Below are 13823 nucleotides of genomic sequence, written 5' to 3'. Positions count from 1 at the left end.
GGGAGAGGGAGGTCTGGGCCTCCCTTCTGAAGCTGCTGCCCCCGCGACCCGACCCCGGATAGGCGGAAGAAAATGGATGGATGGATAATCTTCTTAATCACTTTCTAAGGATATGCCAAAAAAGAAAAGAAAAAAAAAAGAAAACAACAACAGGCAGTCATTATGTAATGTTGTTAATGGTGTCTTTTAAATCCATGAGCTAAAACTTTTATTACCAAGATATTCTTTAGGCTGTTTTAGTGTTTTCTTTGAAGTAGAAAGACTCTCTTTTTTTATTTTTACATACRTAAAAACTGTGATATACAGTTTTAATGGATTTAGGCAAAAGCAAAATATGGATTCTTGGATCATTTTCTTTTTTTTTCTTTAAAATACTGTGAGATTACTTATTGAGGTTTAAAAATAATTTTTCTTTGTGTTATGTAACCTACAAAAAAAATTAGATGGACCTGTATGTTGATTTGACACATATTCCTGAACCTGTGTAAGTTTTAGCCATGGAGATTGGCACAAGTTTCCCACAACATTAACAACAGTTCTGCCTGGAATACAAGCAGTAACTGCCACAGCGTAGCTTCACATTTGTGAAGCCACACCATGTGAAGTGATATGTCTGTGACAAAGACCATGATGTCGAATCAGCTTTTTGCTGGGCTGCAGTGTTTGCACTCCACTGTCAGGTGTGCTGGGTTAATGGATAATCAATAGGTAGTTATTATCTGGCCTGTGCTCTCTGGGTACGACGGGTGGATATAATGGGATTCGTAAACATCCTCTCATTTTTCCTGTCTTYTCTTGTCTGTAATTGAAAACATCCAATTTCTATTTCTAGGATGTAAGTCTTGTCATGTTTGGAGTCCAATGAAGGAAAACTTGTGATTGAATCATTTGGCACAAGAGGGTAGATTTTGTGTTTACAGTAATTGAAACTTTTCTTAAGATTTTTCTATTTTCTTAGCCTGATGTTTCTCAGATTATGCGAGAAGAGATAAAAACAATATGTAAGATTTACTATTCCATCATTCAAACACAATTGATTTATCTAAGTGACTTTCAATGTATTTGTTCTTTGTTAGAAGTGAATCGTGTACATCAGGGGTGTCAAACTCCTGTCCTCGAGGGCCGCTATCCTGCATGTTTTAGAGGTTTTCTTGCTCCAACACACCTGATTTTGATCGCTGGGTGATTAACAGGCTTCTGCCCAATTTGAAGAGTTAATTCAATCACTGAATCAGGTGTGTTGGAGCTGAAAAACCACTAAAACATGCAGGATAGCGGCCCTCGAGGACTGGAGTTTGACACCCCTGRTGTACATTATCGATACTTTCCTCCTGTCTTGCCTCAGCATTTGCAGGAGAGAGCTACATTTGTAGCTTAAAGATACTGATCTGTAGTCAGTATGTAGCTTCTCTGTAGTATTTGAAGGTATAGTGTGTGAAGGGTAAACTGCTCCTGGACCAGTGCTCAGGGATTGGTATAAGGGTAGCTGCTGCCTCTCTTGTCCTGTGATTGAACGCCTGCTTTTGTTCCCTTTTCGACAGTACATTCATCAGCTCAGCCTGCCTAACCTTGCATTAAATGAACAGCACCTACCCCTGTGCCTGTGTCGTTCCTCCAGAAGACAATTTTTTTGTCTTGCTTGTTTTTAATTTTYCTCTACCTTTTTAATCACTCAAATCTCACATTCTCATTGCCTTGTTTACACACTGCTATTACAGACCTTGTATTTAAACATATATATGTGCTGAAAGTTGCATTAAAACTTCTATTTCCATGGCTTCCTKAGTCTTGCTTTTGTCTCATTTTTGCTCCTACAGCGGTGCTACTGTCACAATCGCTTACCTGAACTCTAGAATAGGTAGCAAAAGTTGCCTCATCCACTTTTAAAGACTGGCAATGATGTATGCTGATGGCGTGGCAGGAGAGAATAAGATTCTGTCTGTAATTAATTTTAACAGCGCTGTCTCACTGCTGCTGACATAGCTACTCTAGCACTGCAGAGGAAAAAAAAAATCTGTGTAATCCATCTAACATTTTTTTCCCATCAAATTTAAATTGTATGTGTAGGGGGCTGGCCTTCTGGACTGTCAGGTCAGATACTCATCAACTCCAAGGACAAATTGTTGTACATTAAAAAGGGGAATGTTAATAGAAAATTACACTTTTACTCCCACAAAGCATCAGAACATAGCATTAAAAGTTTGTGTAACATCCGATAGTTGCCATGTTTGTCTGCTCATTAAACAGAAACATTTCTTTCTTGAAAAATACAAAAAGGTTTTATATCACTAGTAAGCTTTAAATTTCTGATTCTATGCAATAAAATAAAAAAAATTAAAAGTTGAAGAATAATAATATTTATCCTGCCCCTAATCTGTTAGCTTTGAATAACTGTAACCCCCTGAGCAAATTACCCGTAGTTGAAAAGCCCTGTATTAATTCCTTCCTTTAATGCTTTTAAACCAGCATTGACCATAAACTACATTGCACATAATGCATGCTGATTGGGAATTCCCTGTCAGAAAGTGGTAGAGTTCAGAATTCAAGACATACCACAACTCAGCAGTGAGTAAAACTCTCTTACTTTATTTTTAATAGTATTTCTGTATTATTTATTTCACATTTAGTCAGTTGTACACATAGTACATTTCAGTGTTTATAAGAGGACATGCTGTTTTTATGCAGGAAATACCACGTAGAGCTCAGTTATTGTCAGCAGTGCTCAGTTGTAGCAATGAAATGAGGACCGTGATGTTTTATGTTTAGTCAAAGTTAAACATGAAAATTGAAGTTCATTACAACTGGCCCTCCATAATGCGCATGTGGCCCTCTGTGAAATTGACAACCTCTGCTTTAGAGTATATGTCCATGTCTGATGGAGTATAAATCCACCCTAATGTAGACATTAATGTTCCCTAGAGGAACTTGTTAGAATCGTTCAGGGTTAGCTGAAGAGTATTGTTAAGAGAATTTGTACCTGTTTTTGACTCCTTGACCAGGCGGTTGAGTGGCCCAACCTATGATAAGTACAGAAAGAAATGAATAAATAGATGGAGTTTTGTACCTTTTTAACCATTTACTTTCAAACTGGTCTGAAAAAAATATTTAAAGGCAAGTTTCACATCTTTCCCATGGCTTTCCTGTTATTGTTCATTTGTTTGTCTACCAAATAATCAAATTATCATGAATGAGGATCACCGCCTGTAAGGACCAAAGCTAATTTGTATTTGATCTCAGCAGCAGTTATGCAGAAAGACTGGAGGGAGAGTCAGGGATCTGTGGGGGGAATTCATACTATCTTGCTTTAGAGGTGGTCGTTCCTGAAGCCTCCACGCCTGGATAAACCCCATCAATAGCGCATTAGCCTTCTTTTCTCCCGCCCCTTCCCACCCTTCTACCTCGGTGCCCCTCCTTCTCTCTCCATTTAACCCCCCTTTCTACAACCTCCCCCTCCACCGTTGTATAATAGTATCTGGCCGGGCCACACGGCTCACTGACACATAGTCGGGCAAAAGGGGAGAAATGATGAATTGTTCCCTGTTGGTGTTATCCATGATGATAATTATTAATTTTCCCCCCACTTTTCCCAGAGAATGGGGGCTGGAGAGCTGTGGCATTGTGGAGCCTCCTCCATGGGCCGTCAAGAAGCCCACTGTCATCACTTATCACTGACAGAGTCAAGGCCCAGGGCTAAACACTGATGAAAATGAAATGCATTCATTTTGATTTGCCGTTTTTTTCTGTGTGAATGGGTCTGTGTCTCTGCAGTTTTATGCTCCCCTTATTTCTTACTCATTCCTTAAAACATCCTCKCCTTCAAACCCTGTGCAATAAGATACAGGAGTTTACAAGTAAAACATTTGTGGTGGCACAATTTACCAAGAATGCAGAAACACCTTGGAATAAATGCACAGAAAGTCTGCGTGTATGGTCGTCAAATGATTTAATTTGAGCAACAACAGAGCAGAAGTCAATCAGAGAAGTCTGTCAAGTTGTGGCTGGCTCGTCAGCGCAGAGCAGCCGATAATATAACATCCTGTGACATGCTTACAACCAATCAAAGTTCGCCAACTGTGAACCATCTAACCAATGACAAGGCTGTCAGCCTGGAAACACCTTATCAAAATAAAAGAGGTCATGCATTGCTGGAGTCTTGAAGTCTGGGCCGATAGATTAAAACAGTCCAAACTAGTTATCATGAGATATGATTACTGGACAGTGTCAAGGTAGAACAGATATACATAATTATTCCATAACAACATTATTCACAGTTTTGTTAAGTGTCCTTCCCTAAAAAGGCACTTTTTATTGTAATTCCTTACCTAAAGGGTGGGTAATACAGTAGAAACAAGTCACAATTCAAACTTTAAAATTTACTATAAAAATCAAGAGTATTGTTAATTAGRTAAAGAAATATCATGGGATAGGCAAACATCAAAGCAAAACTTGGAACAGACAGTATTAATCTAAAGTTATTCATAAACACTTACAAAAATCTTGGACTTTACGATTAAAGACAAAATAACAAAAAATAATATTCATTTTAAAATATCACTGATTGAACACAAAGGTTATCATTACAGGTTTAATACTAGAACTTATGTCCCCACCTTTTCTTGTCATTGGGAATTGAAACCAACAGTACATGATTTAAAGTAGCAGCCATGTTGTAATTTTAGAAGCAGAGTCTTCTCATTTGGGTTGTGAGGTTTTAAATCTCACCTACTCCCCTGCAGAAAATTCATGGTGTTGCATGATTTTCTTTTAACCATGAAATAACTACTAATAAGTAATTAGAGTTAAACATATTAGATAAAGTTAATATTTGAAAATACAACAAGCTAAGAACTACATGAATWAGGGAATAACCTATACTTATACTAGTATTTGTTCATACTACAGTATGTGTGTTTACTCAATCATGTACTCATACTCAAAAGTGTTTCGATACCACAGTACTCATTACCACTTTCTACAACATAATGTTCACCTCTTCGTAATGAGRTAGAGAAGAAGCAATGTCAGCCATGTGGAGACAGTTTGATTTTTTTCTTATTTTAATTTACTTTGACTGCACTTTGCTTTCCATTTAATGGTAGTAATACACAAAGTTGTTTGCTAAATGTCAAAACACAACCAGAAGAAGCAGCAACATAGAAAGATGTCTAGCTGAACAATGGTGACAAAAATAAAGGGGTCTGCAAATTATGTTCGACAAAGCTTTCAAGATGTGGGACAAAATCAGACATTTTTACCCYAGGTCGTTTGATAAAATGTCTAAGTTTAAAATGTTTGYTAATAGCAYCAGGAAACAGCAGCATTCCCCTAASTGAGCAGATGAGGACTTSCCGCTTAACAATGAGCACTTCTGGAAAATATTTATTGTTGTCTTGGCTTTGTTTGAGGAGTTAACAAAAAGTAAGCTCATCTGATTTTCAAACCCAATTTTAAAGTAGTTGTAGGAAGTGTAATGCCACTCTATAAGCACATCAATCAAGTCAACATCTGTGGGGRAAAAAGTCTCATGGATTTTTGTTTTCATTTTAAATGGCGGGTATTGTGTATTTTTCAGGCACATAGCTCARTTCTATACTACAGTCAAGTAATTATGTTACCTTCAGTTGTTGGTATTTCTTTTTTCTTTTTAAGGGTAGCGCCTCTTTATGGCTGCTGGACCCGGGGCACCTGTTCTCCCTGTTGTGTTTTKTCTATATATCTTGAATGGGTTGTTCCGAACTGTAACTTCCCTTCATGGGATCAATAAAGTATCATTCATTCATTAATTTATGAAAATGCTGTGCATATTAAAAATACATTTGGCTTTGCATCATAGTTTAAACGCCTTGAAATTGGCCTCTGTGTCTTTAAGAACCTTCTACTGTTTTCGACACTATACATATCTCCCCCCCTTCAGAAAGTTTTCAAACAATATTTCAGGGGACAGATGCTTTGTGGGGTGGGAGCTCGGGTGCAGGCTGAGCTTCAGGGAGGAGCTWTGTACAAATGGGGGTGCTTTGAACTAGCAAGTGTTTTGGCAGCTCCATGTGGCTACAGGAGATTCAAGGATTTCTCAAACATGCATGAGTCAAAGTTGTTTTGTTTTTTTTGTTTGTTTTTTTTGATGAGGGAATGACATAACATGATATTAAGCTCAGCCCACCCCACCCCAAAAGAAAAGAAAAAAAATACATAAAAAAGAATAATAAATAAACAAATGAATAAATAAGAGCAATTGATTTACATGGAAGGGGCAGGACTTTAAACTTGGACTGGCGCCATCCTCTGAGGATTTTGTTCCCTGTCAGACTTCAAATTTCAAGATCCTGGATGGGGTTCATTATTATAAATTGTGTCAGCGTGATAAACAGTTGGTCTAAACTGGAAATAAAACCAAAAAAAGGACAAATATTTAAAAAGTAAAGCAGGAAACAATGACAGAAAACCCATCCGTTTTATTGTCCTGCTTCTCTTTTTCGTCTCAGGGAGTTGTTACCCAGCGGTCAATATGTGAGAGGCGAGATGCACTGTGGACAGGTGGCAAGTTCATCACAGGACTACATAGAAACAACCATTTACACTTTTAGTCACACCTAGGGACAATTTAGAGTTACCAATTAACCAAACATGCTTGTATTTCATGTTGGTGAGAAGAAACCAGAATACCCAGAGAAAACCCTTGCWTGCACAGAGAGAACTCCTCACAGAAAAGACTAACTGGGTTGCGATCCTGCAACCTTCTAGCTGAGAGGTGACAGCTCTAATTATTTTGCCTTGAAGGAAAATCTAAAGCTATACAATTAACATTTATCTTTATCAGTTGGTGGAGACTTGGCAGTATAAAAACAATGTAACATATATTAGCGCATCAGGCTTATCAGAAAAAAGGATAAGGTCTAAAAGTTGGTTTTTTCATTTGTGTAATGACTTTTGTGTATAAATAATATATTGAAAAAGAAAAGAAAAATCATTTTTGTTGTGTTCTATTTATTTATATTTCATGGTTTTCTCACTAAGTTAATTAAGGTTGAAATGTATTTATATATTATCTTATAATTTACATGTCCTTGTGTGTATGGTTCAACCCAAATATAAAACAATCCTAAACCATTTAAAAAACCAGAAAAATSCCACATTCCGGTCTAAACATCCTAATTGCCAGGAGGGATACCTGGCTGGCATCCCAAATAAATCAAAATAAATAGCAAGAAAATCAGCAATAAAATAGAACCGTCACAACACATTTGTGTAGTAGTTTGACAAGACCACTTTAACCCAATTTCAGTCTGTCTGTTCCCCTTATGAGATTATTTAAATAATGAAGGCCTGTGACGATTCCAATAAAACCGCTAACAGTTGGTCATTACTGAATGGCGACGGGGGACATCAGCAACTTTTGGCGTTGAGTTCTATCTTGTAGTTTTAGAAACTGTCTGCATCCACCTCCATCAGCTGTATTAATTTTAATCAGAGTTTGAGAGATCAACAGTTTACGTGTCATTTTGTTAAAGTGAGTGTTTTTTTTAAATCAAGTGCACATATCTTCACATTACCATACTTCCAAAATCATTTCTTTTTCATTGCCTAAAKTAAGTTTGGATATTGTTATGCCTTTTTTCATTTCAAAACCTCTTTCAGTCTGTCTTGCAAAGTTTGATAAATTTCCACGCCTCCATTCAGGGTCAAAAAGCATTAAAAGATGCTGATTTGGTTGATTTGATACAGTGCATATTAGATTTGTGACATAAGAGTTTTTATGACTTATCTGAGCGCTTTTACATCTTTTGTGTTTAATGTCTGGGGACGATCTTGTGCTCGCTCTTTTTCACCAGATTTAATTTTAATGTTGTGTCAAGGAGCCATGCTATTTAGCTGGCTTTTTATTTGCAAGTTTCACTCTGTAGCCCAAATTTTAATTGCCTATCTTGGCCATTGTTCGAAACTTACACAACATAAAAGTGACAATCAATCTCGCTTATGAGGCGTTGTCATCAGCGAGGCGCGTTGAGGATGATCTCTGGATCTCTGACTGAGGGAGGTGAATCTGCTCGGTCTGATGAGTAATTATGGCTAATTTCCTAATTACCTCAGCAACGAGCTTCTCTGTAGTGTTCATTAAAAGCCATAATTGCATTGGGTTGACATGCTCTTTTATCCACTTTGGGTTCTTTTCTGGCAGCTTAGCTGTGAGCTACAGCGCTGCCCCTGCTTGTCTCAGTCGATAAAGGTTGATTGAATGCTTGGTGTGGAGTGTATTGAACACAGCTTCTGATTGCACTATGATTACTAAGATCACATGTGTTTCCTGTGTAATCCTTATAGATGGATTATGGAAAAATAAACTCAATACTGTGAGCAGATTATAATAGTTTGCTTCTCCTAGTGAAACTAAACATATTTACAAAGAAACATTATTTTCAAGATTTACATTATGATTTTTTCACTCTCCTGCTTTTTAAACACCTTTAAGCTGCCTACATTCTGTCTGGTTTCCTGTCTTTGCAGCTTTCTTTCCTCCTTTCCTCCTCTGTCTGTCTCCTGTTCCGCTCTCTTCCTGCCTTGCATTGATTTGGTTCTTCTTTGTCTCAGAGAACTGGCCTCCAAGTTGTCAGCTGCGTCAGGATTAAAAGCTATTAGTTCTGCATCATTGCCACTACAAGTGTGCTCTTGAGATTGATAGAGTGGCCCTGCTCTTCCAGTGGGGGCAGAAACAGGAGGCAAACAAACCTGAAGGGGGAGGTTTTTAACTCTCAAATCTGACAACAGTCACCTAAAGGCGCCCTAGCCTTGGACTTTCCCTTAGTTTGTTTTAGTGGAGTGAATTGTTTTTCACACAAATTCTGTATGTTTGTAGCTCAGTAACTCACCAAAATCTAAGTCCAATAAAAATGTTATATTTCCATACAGCTTTTTAGTCACTGCATTTATGTAAAGGACATTTTTATAATAACTGGTTACTCATAAATTTGAAAAAAAAAAAAGTCAAATGAAAGTTCAATAATGCATCAGACTCAATCTGACTTGTTTTTTTATGAAGGCTTTTTAATGTAACAGTGGGTTCCCTGTGCCAAATAATTTGTCAGTTGTGTAATTGTCTTTCCCTCTGGTGTGTATTTTCCAGACACTCACACTGCATTGGGGCAAACACAGTGATTATTATATTTCCTCTCATGGGATCTTTTACATCATTGCACTGTCACCAAAATAGCCACCTTAGCTAATTTCATGTAGTGTAGCGAGCTTTTTATTTGTCAGCAGAACTTACCACAGTGTTGTTGGTGGGTGCCTCATAATGTATTTCTTTTGTCCAGTGACAAGTCTCAGATGAGGTGAGGGACAGCTCATGAAATGTTGTGTGTTCAGCCTAAATTAGGGTTGGAAATAAACAGGAAGGGTTTTAGCCTTGTGAACATAATCCATTATAGGGTGGTTTATTTGTTTTCCCAGACCACACAGTCATAAAAAACAGACACATTATGCCTCTTTTGAATTATCAGTACAATTAAGCTGAGGTTTAAATAAAACTGTAAAAAATGGTCGATTTCCGTATCAGTCTGATACGTATTTGTGCCTTGGTTTTACCTCATGAAGCTAAATTGCTCATTGAGACAAGGTTTGCCTCTCACCTGTGCTTGTCAGATTTCCTGTGTAGTCAAACACATCCAGGGGTTTATTGTACTGTCACATTCTAACACGGCCCTAATATTTCATTCCAGGCAATTGTCGGCTACTTTGACATTTTCTTCGACAAAGGCTGCAGCAACAAGGTAAGCAGCAGTGGCAACATCCAAGCCATTTAATGGAAACTCAATTATGTTCACGCTTTAGCGTGTTCCTCCTCCCTGAGGCGTTCGCTGGCAATCGACGAGCGTCTTAGCCAACTGCTGATACAAGCATTTACCCAGCAGAGCCTGGCCAGTAGGAACAGCTGATGCCAAGCTCAGTGAGCAACATAGACATGCCTTTTGATTGCACTTCCTATTAAACCTGGGAATGTAGCTGAATATTGTAGCTGAAGCAGTAAATTACCATTTGCACTRGGGGCTATAACTGAAACAATTTATTAAAAATAGAGTTGTCTTTTGCTTAAAAAGTATAGCAATTATGTTTCTTTTATCACAGAGAAAGCTATAAATGATTTTAACACAGAACTGTAAAATTGAATTGTTGGTAGAAAATCAAACATAATATTGAAATACTTAGTATCTCCCGTTGCGTGGTAAAGAGGAGAGTTGAAGACAGTGTTCATCGGTCTTGTGAGATGGGTAACTTCCAAGATGGCCACTACCATAAGTACTTATTTATTTAATAATGAGGAAACTAAGCGTTCTGCTTTTCATATTGCTTAAAAGTAGGGATGGGTACCTAATTCGGTACTTTTATAAGTACTACTGAGTACCTATTCACGTAAAATCAAAAGGTACCCTGTTTCGGTACCTAAACGCATCATTGTGACCGTATTGGCGTAAGAGTGGGGGATTTTCCATGCTTGTCCCGAATGCAGCATCGCGCAAGAGCGTAATGACATCAGCAGCCGCTGGTTCAGTAAACAGAGTTCGGTCTGAACGTAGCTTGAAAGCGATTACTGTATCTGGTGAGCACAATGTTCGTTTGCTCAAAGTAAATAAAGTACAGCCACTTTCTTTATTTCATCCACCAGTAAACAGAGACCAACAGAGGAAAACAACACAGAGGTGCTTTCCGACAGTCCGAACCCTTTTTAAGAGCACGCATCCAACTTGAAGCGTTGGGTGCGTTTTGTTTCCATAGTTTGAATACATTTTATTTATTTTAACTCCTTCCCTTTTTGCAATTTTGATTTAAATTTATTTACCTTCCATGGATCCCATCACACAATTTTTCTAGCGAGGAAATGACATCAATAGAAATGCGTGGAGCTGGATTTTAATTTGTGCAGTAAGATAAAACACTACATTAGTTGTTTTCAAGAGTTTTCACCTTAAAGAAATTTGTTAAACTGATGTTACAATAGAAAAAGTTGGATGTTGTCTTTTATTTAAATTTTATATATTGAGAAAGAAATATGTTAAAATAAAGTTTATTTAAAAACGAACAACACACACAAAGTACCGAGAATTGGTACCGTTGAGTACCAATACTGATTCCCAGGTATCGGATATTGGTACCAAATCGATTCAAATGTCAAAGGTACCTGTCCCAACTTAAAAGTATAGTTTCCTTAAATTATTGGGGGTAGCCAAAGATTATTTATTAATTAATGTTTTGTCTGCAGTTTAATCAGATTTTTAAAGTTACATCTTTGTACATAAAGAAAAAGTTATTTAGCATTCAGAAGTTTGTCTCCTATCATTTGAGCACGCAGTCTGTTTTTTTACTTGTGGTGTATTTTCCCCACTTTATTTATTTTTACTCCAGGTGAAGTTCTCGACAGGTCCCCAGGTCACAAAGACACACTGGAAGCAGACGGTCTTTCTTCTAGAAAAACCTGTGTCCGTTCAAGCAGGTTAGTAACCATACAAATTACCAACACAACGTTGTCAAACACTGCAACAATCGGGGGGGGTTGAGCTCAAGATAATCAAAAAAATTTTAGAGCTTGTATTTGTGTTTAAATTCAGCTTTAAATTGTATTTATGTATGGGGGGGAGTTAATTTACCTTCTCTCYATATTTTTATTTGAGTTCTTTGGGCATTGTGAGTGCATGGCAGTGAGCTGCAGCAGGTGATCTGTCTGCGGTAGAGATGTAGGCAGGCTGGTTGACACCCGTTATCTGTCACCCACAGTGACAGGGAGGGATCCAAACAAATCACTTGCAGCCATCAGAGACAGCATGTAAAAACTTGATCTGATAGCAGCTTGCATACTTCTAAATCATGACACGTTACAAAAGGTGCGCTTTGAAACTGGCCAGCAAAATATTTATGTAATTACTGTATTAGCAGTTTGAAATGGTTTGGATTGGTGTTTTATCTTATGATTACTATTTAGTTTTAGTTTGAGATTAGAAAGATTTCATTGACAAACACTTAGCAATAGTAGTTCAAGATTATAAAAGAAAAAGTTGTGAAAATATAATTTTATCAGTATACTACCTGGCCAAAAAAAGAAGTTGCCACCAAAGAAACGGTCACACACACTATTTTGTTGGACCACGTTTAGCTTTAGTTACAGCACACATTCACTGTGGCATTGTTTCTATAAGCTTCTTTCTTTTCCAAAATCTTGCATTGATGATGGTAGAGTCTGACCTTCTCCAGCACATCCTGTAAGACCTTATTTTGTAATAACAACGCATTATGTAATAATGTAATAAAATCAGGCTTCAAAATGCAATAAACTCATGCTAAAACCACATTATGTAATAAGTGACACAAAATGTAATAAAAGTCTTCAACGCATTATGTAATAACGTTATTACATTTTGCGGCAATTGTTACAAAATGCAATCCAGTATTTCTTTCTGTCTCTCTTTAGGTAAAAATTTCCTTCACTGCATTGAAAGTTTGTGAGAAAATCACCATTACTGCTAGTATCTCATTTATTAAAGGCAGGTGCTAGAAAACAGTCTGATACACTTGTGGTCAACCATCTGCACTAAAAAGTGCTAACATTTTCTTAGTTCATGTAAGAAGATGGGAATTCTCGCAAAAATAGGAATAAAAAACAAAGTTTCTAGTCAAAAAAAATGTTATTAGGAAATACCTTCTTGAATTTTGTGCAGCTATGATTCACAGAGTTGTTTAATTTGGTGGTTGTACACACTAGTACTTTGTTATACACACAGTGCTCAAAAAATGTAGCTTATTTGGTATGGATGTTTGTTTTTAGAACAGMTGAAAGCCATGCGTTTACCATACCACACACTCAGTCATAATGAACGTTGCATGGATGACCCTGTGTAGGCTGTGGTCCTCTCAGCACTGTATCTGTTTTAAAATCCCAGATACGTCTGCCGATGAGGCTCTGTCCTTTCTGTCCACTCACTGATCAGATATCAGCTGAAGTCTACTGTAATAAATGACCTGCGCAGGGATCCGAGGCAGCTGATGGCTGATGGCCCGTAGCTGTGCTCAGCCTSCACTTGCTGCATCTGTGATGATAAGAACATCAAAAACTCTGATGCTGCGTAAATTCTATCTCATGTTTAGCACTTTGCTGGCTCAGATAAATGTATCAGAGAGAGCAGAGGACAACCGGGTGCTGATACATTACAGAAGTGAACGCAGCAGATTAAAACTGAATTTAGTTTATGACGTGTTGCGAAAAATTAGTGTCTGTCTCCTCCTTTTGTTTATGCTAATAATGCATGTTTTAATTTGCTCTGCATGCAATCAGCAGTTATAAAAACAATGGAGCACAGAACAACACCTTCAGGGTAGTTTTAAACCAAAATGTCACAGCCCTTCATAGCACCATCACTATTGTAGCAAATGGAAGATGTTTTTTTTTTTGTATATGGATTTATCTCTCCTGTACAGTTCAGAGAGTTGGAGGACTTACAGCGGGTAAAATAAGTATTGAACACGTCACCATTTTTCTCAGTAAATACTGTATATTACTAGAGGTGCTAATGACATGAAATTTTCACCAGATGTCGGTAACAACCCAAGTGATCCATGCATACAAATAAATCAAACCGTAAATGTCCAGAAATGAAGTTATTTGTAATAAAGTGGAATGACACAGGGAAAAAGTATTGAACACATGAAAAAAGGGAGGTGTAAAAAGGCATGGAAAGCCAAGACACCAGCTGAACTCTCTCAGTAATTAGAAAGCAAGCCTGGCCGAGGAGTGAAAAGAATTATCAGAAGAGTTGTCCAAGAGCCAAGGACCACTTGTGGAG

General features: G+C 37.6%; 1 protein-coding gene across 2 annotated transcripts in view; it reads left to right on the top strand.

Annotated features, from left to right (window-relative positions):
* Positions 1 to 13823, top strand: part of prmt3 (protein arginine methyltransferase 3) — an 80301-nt gene that overhangs the window by 55913 nt on the left and 10565 nt on the right. For both annotated transcript variants that reach the window (XM_014018608.1, XM_014018609.1), the window contains exons 14-15: positions 9714 to 9764; positions 11395 to 11482. In XM_014018608.1, coding sequence (XP_013874062.1) covers positions 9714 to 9764; positions 11395 to 11482 — 139 coding nt within the window. The remainder of the gene's footprint in view (positions 1 to 9713; positions 9765 to 11394; positions 11483 to 13823) is intronic.

This window comes from Austrofundulus limnaeus, unplaced genomic scaffold, assembly GCF_001266775.1.
Source record: "Austrofundulus limnaeus strain Quisiro unplaced genomic scaffold, Austrofundulus_limnaeus-1.0 Scaffold197, whole genome shotgun sequence".
NCBI lineage: Eukaryota > Metazoa > Chordata > Actinopteri > Cyprinodontiformes > Rivulidae > Austrofundulus > Austrofundulus limnaeus.
Note: the sequence above shows the minus strand (reverse complement) of the source record. Positions and strands in the feature narration are given on the sequence as shown.